This window comes from Carlito syrichta, unplaced genomic scaffold (genome assembly GCF_000164805.1).
Source record: "Carlito syrichta isolate Samal-C Ts95f unplaced genomic scaffold, Tarsius_syrichta-2.0.1 Scaffold303353, whole genome shotgun sequence".
Taxonomy (NCBI): Eukaryota; Metazoa; Chordata; class Mammalia; order Primates; family Tarsiidae; genus Carlito; species Carlito syrichta.
This window is the reverse complement of record NW_007247449.1, coordinates 102,011-117,177: the sequence shown is the minus strand read 5'-3', so window position 1 is coordinate 117,177 and position 15,167 is coordinate 102,011. Positions and strand designations below refer to the sequence as shown.

Genomic DNA, 15,167 nt, shown 5'->3' with positions numbered 1-15,167 from the left:
AGCTGTTTCCAGAGGCTCCTGTTTCCATTCTTGCCTCATTACAATTCATACTTCATACAGTAGTTCTTGGCCTTGAACACCAAGGTGGTGAATAGACAAACTCTTCTTTTCCTCTGAAATAGTAAATGGAAATTCTTATGGACAAAGCATCAGCAGGTACTTATCATTACCTTTCACTGCTAAACTATTGCTCATTATCTCTGTCTCCTATGGTAAATTCTTACAGCCTTCATGTGTTTTCATTTCAGTTTCCACGAGTAGTCCTGCAGCTGAAGAGTATACTGTTGATGTCGAGATCAGTTTGGAAAATGCATCCTTTCTGGAGCCTATCAAAGCTTACTTGAACAGCCTCAATTTTCCAATTCAAGAGAACAACACTGACCGAGTTACCGACATTTTGAGCATAGAGGTGACAACAAGTGAGTTAGAGACCCATTGCTTTAGGATGGATGATTGGGTATATCAGGAGAAGAACTGTCTGAGATTCTTACTTGCATAGCAAGTTACATTTAATAGGCAAATGAAATGACTTAATAGGCCTGATGTGTCAAAGCCTTCCAGGATGAAGCCTATATCATCAAACTCTGCAGCCAGGTGTTTCTTATGTTAGATGGTGACCAAAGGTCAGCTTGGTGATTTGTATGGTGACCCATGATATGGCCAGTCCTTCATCATAAACTACTGGGTCCTCTTCTTTGAACAATCAATAGAAACAGAAAGGACTGGTTCAGGATGTTAAAAAGTACCAGGTTCCCTTTTCTTTGGCATCATTTATCAGGAAATAGGAAACAGGTACATGCCTGTATCAGAAGCAAGGCATTAAGCAGAATCTCCCAGGCCATTGGACTTTCTGACTGCTTACTCCTTTCCAAGGTCATGCTCACTCCCCTATGTCTCAAGGGACCATCACCTGAGACTTGGTATCCATAGAAGCTGTGAGATAGGGCTGCCCCTTGTCCTATATAAAAATGTTATTGCTTAGTAAGTTGGAAAGCACTAATGGATATTGGGTTTGTTATTCTAAAATGCGGGCAAGAATAAAATTCTTGTTTTTCAAATTCTTCAATTCTCATATTTCAAGTAGTGCATCCCAATGCCAGTCTGTGCATTTTAATTTTTGATTTTTAATATATGCTACTCAAACCTGTCATAGCTCCCTTTATAGCCCCCTTTGGATACCATTTCCCACTGAATTCTAGCATTAAGACCGATTCCCTCGAGTTAGTGGTTTTCCAGTTGGATGCCAATGGCTGTTATAAATCCTCCAGCACATGTGTTTTCCAAATGTGTTTATACCCAGAACTCTTTGTCCATAGAACATCTCACAAAACTAGAGTACTTTGGAACATACATAGGAAACACCCTTCTACGTTCTAATTCAGCCTCTAAAATAAACTATTGGTTAAGTGTTTAGCCAGTTTTGCTTCCTATTTTTTTTTTAAATGGAAACCTCTGGTGTCTGTAGATTCTAGTAAGCAAATCCAGTAAACAAAACAGACCAATAAATCTTAAATAAATAAACAGTTTTTGTTGATCAACTTGTGAGGTAGATACTTGAGCTTTAGATATGAGATTATCTTACAGATGCATAATATAGACATACTAACTCTCCTGATTTGTTTTGTTCTACTAGATGTGACATGACTTCAAGAGGCTCCACTATGTAAACAATTTTAGAAAGTTGGTTTAGCAAGTTTCTCAATTAAAATGTAATTGCCCATGGAAGGTTTAATTTATCCTTCCAGAATGTGTCATCCACATATTGAGGGAGTGAATCCTTTCTGAGAGCAAACTGTAAAGAGATTTGAGAAAATGGATGTTCCAACATGGCAGAAAGCCTGAGACTCAGGGACCTCAGAATCAGCAGGGAACAGATGGGGAAAGCTGGTCTCAAAGGGTGAAAGGGATGAAAGGGACGTTAGAGTTACAGACCATGGTACTAATATCTAAGCACCCACAATTTCACCATCCCCCTCTTCCCATGCTTCTCTCTTGTCTTTCTTCCAAAGCTTAGCTTATGATTCTTTTTTAGAAATAGTAAATATAACAGGATATTTAAGTTAAGGCAACATGTGTAAAGCACTAAACAATGGCCAAATATGGCAGGTGACCTAGAGATAGCTTTTGTTGTCCTCCTCAGGCATATTTGCATTATACCTGGAGTCATAAGTTCTTTGACTCTTCTTCTCCACAACCCTCCTTTGCAAAACAAAACAAAAATAACAACAACAAAATGGCTTTAGCAGTGGAATTTCAGGTCAGCAAGAAAGAGATTTTTATAAATGGAATCGTGTTGGCTACCTTCAACTTACCTTCAGCCAATGCTCACCATTTTCATCAGCAGATCTGATTTCTTCTGTTGCTAGTTTTTCTGCCTGCTCCCCCTTACTGCTAGGACACAGACTACATCCATGTCCAAGGAACCACTGGAACGTGGTTGTCCCTCCTATTCCAAAAAACATTATTGATGGCTTTCCTTTGAGTGATTGCTCTGTGGGACTTTGCCTGGACACCCATCTGCAGGACAGACAGCTCCCAATGATGCAACTTTAGTTCAACTTTGGAAGCTGATTCAACATACTCCTTTCAAAGTATTTTTCAATGTCTCCCACAAAAGCAGAGTCCATCTAGGCTGTTTACATTTCACTTGAAGTGTAAAAGACACAAATGTACTTGCACTCTATATTTGTCATCTATTGTTGCATAACAAATTACTCTAAAACTTAGCATTATAAAACAACAAACACTTATTATCTCGGAAATATTGGGGCAACTCAGTTGGGTGGTCTGGCTCAGGGCCTCTCATGAAGTTGTAATTAATCGGTCAGTCAGAGTGTTGTCATCTGAAGGCTCGACTGAGGCTGTAAAATCTATATCTATGCTTATTCATGTGATTGTTGGCAGGCCTCAGTTCCTCACTAGCAATTGGCTAGAGAACTCAGTTCCTTACCATGTGGCCTTCTCCATGACATGTCTTCATGCTATGGCTGCCAGCTTCCCCAGAGAAACAGAGAGAGAGAGAGAGAGAGAGAGAGAGAGAGAACACAAGCATAATCAAGAAGAGTGTCTTTTATAAGCTCTTCTCAGAAATGCAATACCATTACTTCTGCCATATTCTACTGGTCACACACTAATTCTAGAACAATATAAGAAGGCACTACAAAAGGCTATGAATACCTAGCAACAAAGATGGTTGGGGCCATCTTGAGGCTGACTGCCATTTACTCCATGCACAGGAATCTGTTTATCATCATAGACACCCACTGGCTGTTGGCTATTAGGCATGACCATCTAAAAGATGACTTAACAGTTACTTGACAGCCACTCAACAGTCACAGCAGTCATCTTTCAAATGACCATGACTAATAACAGGGTGATACACATGTGTAAACATCAATTTTCTGCAGTGCTATTGAACATCCTGGAAGGGTAACATAGAGTTGAATTAGGATATTCTACAAGAATAGATACCTACAGGCTACAAATGCAAAGATATTGACCACCTTCTCTCTCTTTGCTATTTTGTTTGATGATAGTCTGCAGACCTGCTGGAAATGAAATCTGGTGCTCCTGTGAGACAGGATATGAGTGGCCTCGGGAAAGGTGCCTCCACAATGTCACTTGTCATGAGCAAGACAGCTCCCTCCCAGGGTACCGATGCAGCTGCCTTAAAGAACTGCCTCCTAAAGGACCATTTTGCCAGCTCCAGGGAGGTAAGTCACTGCTCATTAAATCTTTGTTGGGTGGCTATCCAATATCCAATATCAACTCAAGCAAATATTTCTCTTTTTTGTGTGCATTCAAACATGAACATGAGATTTTTAAATATTTCCCTGTGTTTTCCAGCAGATATTATGCTGAGAATGTCAGTAAAACTAAATGTGGGCTTTCAAGAAGACCTCAGAAACACTTCCTCTGCCCTCTATAGGTCCTACAAGACCGACTTGGAAACAGCGGTATGTTTTGGCCCTGGGAGCCTCTTAACCAACAAACTGTTTGGGTTGAACTGAATCTATTATATTAACAGTGGACAGTATGCTTGGATCTGTCAGAATTCATAAATGTGGATTTGTTATTCATTTACAACCAGGAAGGTGAACTAAGAAGACCTAATGTCAGTGTTCAGGGCTGACAGTGCAGCGTCACCTTGACCTATATTTATAAGAACTTTTTCTCAGGTTAGAACTGGTCCAGATGAGACTTAGTGGCATCAATCTGCTGAAACCTATTCAGAGACCCAAGAACCCTGCCTAGAAGTACCAGTTTGTGCATTTCTATTCTCCACACGCCACATAGATGCAGTCTCTAACATCTTTGGTCAAACCAACCAAGGCTGAACTCAGAGGGTTTCAAACCATGCTACCCTAGAGGTCACCAGGCATTTCATTCTTAAGACAGATTTAACTTCACTTCTGTAAAAATAGAGAATATTGTGTGCGTGTTCACTGCATTCCAGGCACAGTTTTAAGTGCTTAACATTGGGTTAACTCATCTAAACCTAAATGTGTTACTTTAGTTAACTTATTTGGAACAAAGCATCCCAATAATGTGGCACAAATTACTACAAGTGGACTGAGATAATGACTTCCCTTAACACTTCTGGTCTCTGAGTCCTTGCCTCAGGCTGTGAGCAGCCTGTTTATCCCAGTGTTACTCAAATATGTCTTAATGAAGTGCTTCAGAGGAGCTCTTGGACATCTGATATAAACATCTAGCATGCAATATTTCTGCACAACAGAAGGACCCTTCTCCCACACACTAGACTATATACTTTTAAAGAATGAGCTATATATTAATCATTAGGTCCCACCCACTCAGGTACCAGGCACAATGCTTTGCACATTGCAGCTGATGTGCAAATGTCACTTGCATCCAGTAGAATCTCCTGAGCGGTTGGTATTCAGAGAAACAAAGTGGAGTAGGAACATCCAAAACCACACTGTCTCAGTCAATGCTGCAGTATGTCAAGGGTGGGACCCAGTAGCTTGGCAGTCATGATAACGTGCTTCACAGACCTTCAACTGCAGGGCGTGTAACTGAACACAGGTCCCCCAGCTACTGCCTCTGAAATCCCTGACCACATTTGCTGCTCCCTGCCTATGAATGAGAACAGCATGCCTGTGTCTGGCAGATACTGGGGTCCCTCGGAAGGCCTTACTGAATATTCCCTGGCTCAAACTAGATTGCTTTTATCAAACCTTCCTTCCTTCTCTGCTTCACTTGGGAGTCGGATGGTTCTCTATGCCTTTCCTGCTACTTTCCCATTTTTTTCCCTAGGTATTTCCCTGAGTAAATTGTTGCCTATTTCATCTAGTGTCTGCTTCTGGGAGAACTCAGATTGACATAGGAATTACTTCTCAATGATCTGCTGATGCCAGCACTAACAAAACATACAGAAGATAATTTTACCCAGGAAGTTAGAAAATATGTGCTTTTTATTCTGTTTCAAAACGTTTGATATATCTCCCTCTAGATTTTGACATATGACAGTTCTCTTGCTTTATTTTTCAGTTCTGGAAGGGTTACCAAATTTTACCAGGCTTCAAAGGGGTGACTGTGATAGGATTCAGGTAAGAATGCTATAATTTGGTCATTTCTCTTCAATGGCAGGACAGGAACTCATATATACCAATGACAGGAACTCATATGGTAGCAAAGGAGGAAAACCCATTAGAGAGGCATCATTCATATGGAATGCTCAACAGAATCAGTTTGGTAGCAGTGAAGACTAACACCAGATTTCAGGGGTTTAAAGAGATAGGAAATACTGAGAAGGGTCACTCATCTCTTACAGAGGTACCTATTTGGAAGGAAGGAGAAAAAAAGATTTCTGTTCATTCAAAGCATGCAAGAATTTTGCTAACAAAGATATAGGATAAATTTGTGGTCTAGAGAGCTCAAAAATATAAAAATGCAGTAATGCCATGCAATGATGTCTTTCTATAAAGGATCCTGCTGGCTGTCAGGACCATAGAGCTGTAACAGGAATGGCTACCCTGGATTTGGGTACTCTGATACCCTGAGTGGGTCTACCCAGTACACGACTAAGTTAAGACTGAGTTGACAAAAAAAAAAAGTCAGAAATGTGTACAGTAACATCTAGATTTTTAGCTTCATGTAATTTACAGTATATCTGGTAATCCCTGGCCAGCATGGCTGTGTGACAACAATCAATAGACCCTGCATGGTGGCTGCCTCCCATAAGCTGCTACCAACTTATGAGACTCAGTTCACTAGTCTCCATTTACTTTGTTAATTTATGTTAGCTGACTGCAGACATTTGTGGGTACAAGCTCTGTCTTTGAAAACAGGTTTATTTCAGTAAACCTCTGAGGATAATAGTACCTAGGATGTTCCTGCTCTTTTGTTTCCTTGTGCAAATAAGCCACAAGGCTCTAGACTCTTCCCGGTCAGTTACTGTTTTACTGAACTGAGTGGTCTCTGTCCAGGCCCGGAAGTGTGGTTGTGTCATATGAAGTCAGGAGTAAGACACCATCGCCTGAATTAATGCATAAAGCCAATGAACAAGTCATACAAAACCTCAATCAGACCTACAAAATGGACTACAACTCCTTTCAAGCAGTTACTAGTAGTAAGTGAAACTGTTTCTATATGGTAATTATATTTATTGTTTTATGCTTAAACTTAGAAAATCACTACTTGGGAATGGGGTAATCACCTCACTTGGGGCAAGGATCTTCAGTTCCTGGCATGGAGGGTTTCGCACCATCTCTCTCTGTTAGGCCAGTGCTTCCCAACTTGTCTAATGTCACTGCACCTGGGGTGTGGTGGGGAGGGGTGCAGAGATTTTACAAGGGAGGCACAGTGCCATCTGGGTTTGTGATTTTCTAAATGAACAGATCTAAAGCATACACAAATAAAACTAACATTTTAGTGGGGGTTGGGACAGTCATGGAATACACCAATGCTAAATAGGGTGCCTGTTTTAGAGAGGTCTCAGAGAGTGACCTCCCAGGCCAGCAGCATCAGTACTACGTGGGAACTTGTTAGAAATGCAAATTCTTGGGCGCACCCCAAGCCCTTCCAGTGATTCTGTGCATAGGGAAGTTTAAGAACTTCTACTTTAGGTCACATGCAACAGTGGACTCTGGGATTTTAGATGTTCTGCCTCATTTTACAAATAGGGTACAGAGTTGGGTACTCTGTTGTGTCAGTAGGTGGGTGAACCTGTTGTTACTTGGGGGACTAAGGGGAACCTACTGGGCAAAAATTTGACTGGCTCAGGAATGGGCCCACAGAGATTCTGGGCAATTCAGGTCAGCAGTTCGTGAGTGCTGGTGGTTCCCTTTTGTAGGCAATGTGTCTGCTCTGGGGAAGGTGCTGAAAGGACTATTGTCGGTACAAATAGAAGAAAAAAACCACCCCCCTCTAGTTCAGGAGTCAGATTGTCCTTAAAGCAGGTTTATACCCTTTCTGTTTACATTACCTGCTGGAATTTTAGACATCAGGACATTTTAAAAATAAAATATTGAAAGTGATAAAACTAGCTAAAGAAAGCATACGAGATGTATACAATGCTGAGAAAATGGTACAATATAAGCATGATATGATAGCAAAATAAAAATTCAAAATAAATACAACAGCAACACATAAATAAAGATAAGACAATTAAAGGAAAGAGAACAAGTGGTCTAAAAGTGTGGGCTCATGCAGGAACAATATCACCAGTGCCATCCCTTCCTACCCCCAACTCCACCTGGCCAACCAACAGATGCACTTTCTTTGCCCTAAAAAAAATGTGATTCTATTTGTGATTCTGAGGACAGCGGAGAATGGTAGTCTTTATCATAGTTAAACTTCAGTGGTGATTCCACTTTCTCAAAATTTTAGTCATGTTGAAAATACTCAACTATTTAAATAAATAAAGATTTACTGTTTTATTGATTGGGTTGTCAGTTCAGAAACATGCTGCAGACAGTATAGTTCACAAAGTGCTTTAGTATCCATGGTGTCTTAATCCATTTTGTGTGCTGTAAAGGAATGCCTGAAGCTGGGTAATTTAAAAAGCAAAGAGGTTTATTTGGCTCGTAGTTCTGCGCTGAAAGATTGGGTCTCTGGTGATGACCTCAGGCTACTTCCACTCAAGGCAGAAGGCAAAGGGGAGCCAGCATGTGCAGAGATCACATGGCAAGAGAGGAAGAAAGAGTGAAAATGGGGAAGTGCTGGCTCGTTTTCACTACCAGCTCACTCATTACCTTGAGGATATCACCAAGCCATTTATGAGGGTCTACCACCATTACCTAAACACTTCCCATTAAGCCCCACATCCAACAGTGGAGATCAAATTTCAATATGTGGTTTGATGGAAAAAATGTATTCAAATTATAGCACATGGCTTGTTCTTCTAAAGAGCAATGAAGTCATTGTGAATGGTACTCAATCACCCCTTTTGCAGAGGGTCGCCGTCCACTTCTGTTATCCTTTGAAGACCAGAATGTGAGTCTGTGATATGCACAGTCTTAGACCAATAAACATGAGCTTGTATCATGTGCAACTCCATGGGGAAACTCAGACACCCTCCTGCTCTCCATAGTGTTGGTGTTATTAATCTAGGATATAAATATTCAAAATTCATGTGACTAGATTTTTTTTTAAATAATCATAATCTTATTTGGAGGCTGAAGAGTGGAAGAGAGCAAGAAAAAAAAAATTAAAACAATAAACTGGTACCAGGAACTTATTTTTAAATTTATCCTATAAAATGTAAAGGACACATGGCAATCTTAAGCATAATCCTATTTATTTTGTCATACTTTGAACATCTGGTGATGTTTGATTACTCAGCAAGTCCAATAACCACAACATCCCCTTCTTTAATCATTCCTGATAAATTTATGCTCAATTTCATATATTTCATTTTCATATATCCTGTAAGATAGATATTATTTCAGTTACACAGATGAGGAAATGGAGGATTAGAGAGGGTAAATACATTTCTCAAGGACACATAGTATGTAACAAGTTTGTGTGACTTCAAAGCCAATGCCCTACATTGAATATTCACAGATAACCTTACTTCTTAATAGTTCAATGTGATTTTTTGAAAAACAAAATTATTTTAACCTGGGGCCTAATATTTATATTTCTTGATATTTTGACTAGATCTTCATACCACTCCGAATTAATTATAGGGCGTTTTAGTCCTGTGTTTATAATATATTTCTAGCCTGAGCTGAGAGCCTCATGGAAAAGATGCCTCCTAGGGCCTTCCCACTCTAGCTCCAGCTCCTCTGATTTCCTCAACACACATAACTAGTGGAGGACATCACACGAGAGACACAGCTTAGAGGCTGAAAAAATTTAAAAATTTTAAAAATTCATGTGTGTAAGCAAAGAGTATCCATAAAAATTCACAGAAAAAGAAACAATATTATGTTTTTATTTTTACTCATAAAATGACAAGGCCACTGTTCCAAGGATTTTTACTGCCCAAACAATAATGATAGCTACAGTTTCCCCAAGTCACCTTCCCATGTAGCTCTCATGGCTCCTATCCTCCAGACAAGGGGGTGGAGATCAGCCAGGCTAAGCCTGTTTCCCAAGATCACTCAGTTACATGTGGATACAAATCCAGGCCTGTTGTCTATAAAGTTCCCACTGTTACATATCCACAGGTAACAGGGCTTAAGCAAATTCATATTTCCCAAGCAGACTTTAGTTATTATCAATAATTAATTTGTTTTCCCATTTTTGACTCATGAAAGACTTAGGTCAGAGCTTTTGGCAAGCACAAGATATCAGTTACTGGTAAGAAGCAGTTGCTACAATTCCAGTCAGCAGCAAAGAAACTTGATTTTAAGTTAGTGTGTGTGACCTTTTTATAAGCAAATGTGCAATTTTCTACCCGTCTTTTTGAAATACTGAAAATAGCTGTGGAATCCCCACAACTACCATTAAGGATGCCTACATGTCCTTCAAACACATGATGTGAAATCCCCAAACTTGGAAATCCTGACCCTGGGATCTGGCAGGCTGTGACTCTTCAAACTTCAGACATCAGCAATGGGAGGAAAGGGTGAGGAGATGGGTTGCCCCATCCTGTACAGCACCCACAGATGCTCTTCCCACATCTCCGAGGTGGCGGCGTCTAGCGAGTAGCATCACTTAATATTTATTTGCCTTAAAATCTTTGCACCTTTTCTTTGGGTTTCCAGATGAAACTAAGATCTCTGTCACACCAGAAATAATCCACGAAGGGGACACAGTCAGTCTGGTGTGTGAAAACGAAGTTTTGTCCTCCAACGTGTCTTGGCACCACGTCGAACAACGCTTCGACATCCAGAACAGCAGCAGATTCTCTATTTACACGGCCGTGCTCAACAACATGACCTCAGTCTCCAGCCTCACCATCTACAACATCACTTCGGGTGATGCGGGTGGGTCTTTGTTCAGCGGCCTGTGCGAGGAATAGAATCAAGAACTTGCAGAGAGGCAAGCCATGTAGTATGTAGGTAGCAGTTTTCTCTGCAAAAAGAAGTCTCCTGACTCAACTTTTCAAAATGAAAATTAATCATGTGGCCTTAATTGCTAATTAAGTTTAAATCAATGATTGTATCTTCATTATTATGTTTTAGTGCATAACGTTATTTTATTATTCATTGATTTAATTTTCAATTGATTTTTACACAATTTAAAGTCGCTGTAGGAGGTAGAATTGGACATATAATAAACTTCACATATTTGAAGTACACAGTTAAACATGCTTTGATGCCACAATCAAGTGAGTGAATATATCCATCACCTCCTCCCCCACAGTTCAGTTTTCTTGTCTTCTACCATAAGGCTTCTCTTCTGAATTTGTCAGCCCTCCTTCCCACTCCAAGCAGCCACTGAAGAGTGTCTTCATTCTTCACGGAAACTAGTGATGAACCAGACACATTCTAGAATGTAATAACCCCACTCTAACCCCGATGTCAAAAGGCTTGTCTCCTTTTCTCTGCCTGAAAAGGTAGGCTGTAGACACTTGGGTCCTCTCACATATTTATTGATTCTGATTTTACCACATGGTTAAATAGGATGCCAATGTTATTCACGATCTCCTAATTCCCTAAGGCTTTCTAGTTTTCTTTCTCACCATTTCCATTCTTACACTTTTTTCTAACTAGCAAAGTCCCAATGATTTCTGTTATTTCCTTAGAATATCTCTCTATTCTACTTTGTAGAATTAGGAACATCTGCACTTCCTGAATTCTGGAATTTTTTAAAGTTTTTGAACCAAGTCTCAGATGCTTTTGAAAATGATGCTTTATGAAGTTCTGTCGTAACACATGAGATGAGGCTACATTTATCTAAGGAGATACCTATATGTAGTAATAATAAATGATTTTTTGTATCTTATGCAGGTGAATATGTTTGCAAACTGATACTAGATATTTTTGAATATGAGTCCAGAAAAAAAATAGATGTGACTCCCATCCGGATTTTGGCAAATGAGGACATGAAGGTGATGTGTGACCATCCTGTGTCTTTGAACTGCTGCAGTGAGAGTAATGTTAATTGGAGCAAAGTAGAATGGAAGCAGGAAGGAAACATAAGCATTCCAGGTGAGAATGTTAGATAAGTCCTTTTGCAAATAAGGTGTGTGCCTCTTGGCCATGTGGAAATGGGAGATGTGATGGGTGGAGGGGTTAATGTCAGATGGCTGTTATTTTCTGGACTTCAGACTGTGATAGAAGTGTTAGGTTTGATGCCAGCTCCAGCTTAGCCATCTTAGAACAGAACTTCAAAAACACATGCATATGAGTGTCATGCTGGGTTGTAGGCAAGATCCCAGCAGCGCAAGACCCAGAGAAAGTGATCCTGATGACTTAGGTCTAGGGCATCTTGAATCTAAGAAAAGACAAGAAAGGTTTGTCCCCATCTTCCTTTCCATCTTCAGCAAGAGATAAGGATGAGGTCATTGGCTTTTCATTGAGGTCTGACTTGGAGCTTCTCATTTCTGTGTCTCTTGGTGTTTGTACTTCTCACTTCTCTGCTTTTGTGTCCATGCTTACTTCAATATTTCAGTCTCCATGCCTCCAATTTTACCTCTTTCTCTGTAGACTTGTTTGTCTCACAATTATTTCATGTCAATCTCTGACATTATTTGCTTTTGTTTTCAATCTTGGATCTTACCTGAAGTTTCCGACCCTCCAGGTTATACTGATGAAAGATAATAATAATAATAATAAATTAAAACATCAATCCTGACTCTGCTTTGTATAACAGTTTATGATTAACCTATTTTTTAAATGTTTCTGCTTTTAATAGCTTGACTGCAAGTTTGAAGCTGGCATTTTTACTTTCAATTTGCAAATAAGGAAATTGAGGTCCAGATTAAAATGACTTATCCAAGGTTATCACACCCTGAAAAGCAAATAAAGAATTAGGACTCACCACAGATCTTATTTCACAAAACCAGTGTCTGTCTTGATCAAATTACATTACCTATGCTTGGTGAGCCAGCACTGGAGCAATCTGGTCTGGCAGTGTTTGGACTATTTTCTACCTAGAAACTGCACAAAACAAGATCCAGCTCCTCTTTAAAAAAAAAAACAACAGTATCATGTGCTCATCTTTAAAGAAAAACATCTGTAAAATATGACTTTTCCCATCAGTGTGGTGAACCTTCATTTCATACATCCTTTGCTTTCAGACTATATTAAATTATAAACAACTAAAATTGCCGATTTACTGCAAGTTTTCCTGAGCATATCTGTGTTGCAATGCACGTTTCACCCACAATGTTTGTATTTGGCTTTAAAGTACTCAGAAGAATGGGAAAAGGCATCTGGCAACGGTTGAACATATTGACACATGATCTATGCAGTCACTTCCCTGGTTTTTAAGGAAAAGGAGGTGTAGGCATCCTGAAGGAACTGCCAGATGGAAGAAAGACCTTGCACCATTCCCCGTGGCACTGACTTAGAGGCTTTCAACCTGAGAGGTGAAAAACCTTGCCTTCTGGCAAAGGAATCAGGAAGTCTGGGGTGCAGATGCTCAGGGACCTCTCTGGGAATACCCAGAGCTGGCTGCAGGACTACAAAACAATGGATTTCCTGCCTCAGGGCAAGCCACCTGGGGACCTGTGCGGTGGCTTCTCTGATGAATTTAGTCTCTGCCCTGGAACCCTACCCTCCTTTCTCCTGCCCTTGCTGCCCTTCTCTGCCACTCTGTTCTCCAAATTCCACAAATTCTGTTAGAAACCATTTTTTTTCAGGTCTGTAGAAAGCAATCTAGCAAAATAATTTACCCAAAGTATTTGGAACTCCTCCTCAAGTTAGAGATGGTTGTGTTTTCAAAGCACGCTAGAAAGGGATTAGACAGAAAGGAAGAAATAACAATGGTAGAATTTCTAACTTTTAGGAGGAGTAATATACAACAAAGATTTCCCACTGCATGGAGAAAAAGTGAAAGAGTGTTCTTTAAGGCTATCATCATTATCATAAAATAGTTACTGTGGCAGATTCAATGTATCCAACTCAGTTTTCAATGTTTACACTTATTATCTCTGTTTTTCTCCACCCTCCCCAAAGTCTTGCAAAGTAGATATTATGACCACCATTTTATAGATGAAGGTCTGGGATATCATCTAACCCTGAGCAGAACAATTGTAATTGCATGCCATCTCTTCTCCAAAAAGCAAAGCCCCAGCTTGTTAGCTGCATTCAGGACCTCCCACACGGGACCCCTGAGTTGCATAACTCCAGGAATATTGTATGAAACACGACATGAATGGTGCCCGTTTGGAGGCCCTGCTGTTGTTTTCTGAGCTTACCATCTCTTTGGAACCTAATCTCCACTATTTCCCTGTATTTCAACCTAACATAATTTATTGTTCCCTGAACAAGACCCACATGCTGCTACTTCTGTGTTTTTGCTTACCCCAGGGTTTTTCTGATTTAACCGTAGAATTCGTTCTTCAAACAAAATCGTGCATGGTTGTGTAATGCAGGGTTTCTAAGCCTCGGCACTATTCACATCTTGGGCCAGACATGCTGTGCATTATAAGATATTTAGCAGCATCCCTGGCCTCTACTTACCAGATGCCAATAATACTTCCAGTTGTAACAATAAAAAATGTCTCCAACCATTGCCAAATGTCTCCCAGAGAGGCAGAACTGACTCTGGCTGAGAGCACATCTAAAGCAGACCAGAGTGAAACTGTTCTACTTATAAAAAGGGCAGGGGACTTGGAGCTCACACAGCTTGTTATCCTCCCACACCCCAACACAGCCCCAGCCCCTGAAGCAGCTTCATGGAACACCAAGTTCTCCAAGGAGCACTGACTTATTCACACACAACACACATACAACAGCACACCAGTACCAGAGTCCCCATTTTAACCTATCTAACAGATAACCCTATCTGTTAAAAGCCTAAAAGTCTTTTAAGTCCCTGAGCAAATCTTCCTCTTCTCTGAAATCTTCCCTAATCTCCCAATTAAAACATCCTTCCTTTAATATATTGGCTTCTCTCTTGCAGAGCCTATCTACTGCTTGGTACCATTATTTCTTCACTTCTCTTTCTACACTCCATCCTGTATAGTTCACTGTCTTGCACATAATTTTGGTGAAATAGTGGGATTTTCAAGGATGAGTAGGAGTCAGCAGGAGAAGAAGAAAGAAAGGAGAATATTCTAGGTGTGAACATAGGCATAGGTGCAAAGCTGCAGGGTTTGTTGGTGCCCCAGGATGTGACCTAATTTTTAAGAGAGGGATATAGAATGAGATAGAAGAGAGGCAGATTGAAACCATACTGTGAGCAATTGATTATACCATGCTAAAGTGATTTTTCTTTATTCTGTAGACAATAGTAAGATTTTTTTTTTTTAAAGAGGGAAATCAGATGGTCAGAGTTGAATTTTGAAAAAATAAATATATATAAAGTATAGCCAATAGATTGAAGGGACCAATAACTAAAAATAGAAACCCAGCTACATTATATACTGGGGCAAATAACAGATAAGGAGCCTGAACAAGTGACTGTGGGTTGGAGTGGATAAGACAGTAGTGTGATGTTTCAGAAGTCAAATCTAAAAGTTTTTTTACAATGGAGTAGAGACAAAAGGTGAGTAAATACAGGTAATTAAAGATGGTTTTTAGCCAGGTTCGGTGGCTCAGCCTGTAATCCCACACTTTGGGAGGCTGAGGTGAGTAGATTGCCTG

General features: G+C 40.1%; 1 protein-coding gene across 3 annotated transcripts in view; it reads left to right on the top strand.

The window, feature by feature from the left end:
• The window catches only part of ADGRF5 (adhesion G protein-coupled receptor F5), a 99,756-nt gene that overhangs the window by 62,237 nt on the left and 22,352 nt on the right, over positions 1-15,167 (top strand). For 2 of the 3 annotated variants that reach the window (XM_008058461.2, XM_008058460.2), the window contains exons 4-10: positions 249-419; positions 3,537-3,713; positions 3,850-3,956; positions 5,512-5,570; positions 6,450-6,592; positions 10,176-10,397; positions 11,364-11,564. In XM_008058461.2, the coding sequence (XP_008056652.1) occupies positions 249-419; positions 3,537-3,713; positions 3,850-3,956; positions 5,512-5,570; positions 6,450-6,592; positions 10,176-10,397; positions 11,364-11,564 (1,080 nt within the window). The remainder of the gene's footprint in view (positions 1-248; positions 420-3,536; positions 3,714-3,849; positions 3,957-5,511; positions 5,571-6,449; positions 6,593-10,175; positions 10,398-11,363; positions 11,565-15,167) is intronic. The other variant, XM_021712552.1, reaches the window with a different exon arrangement.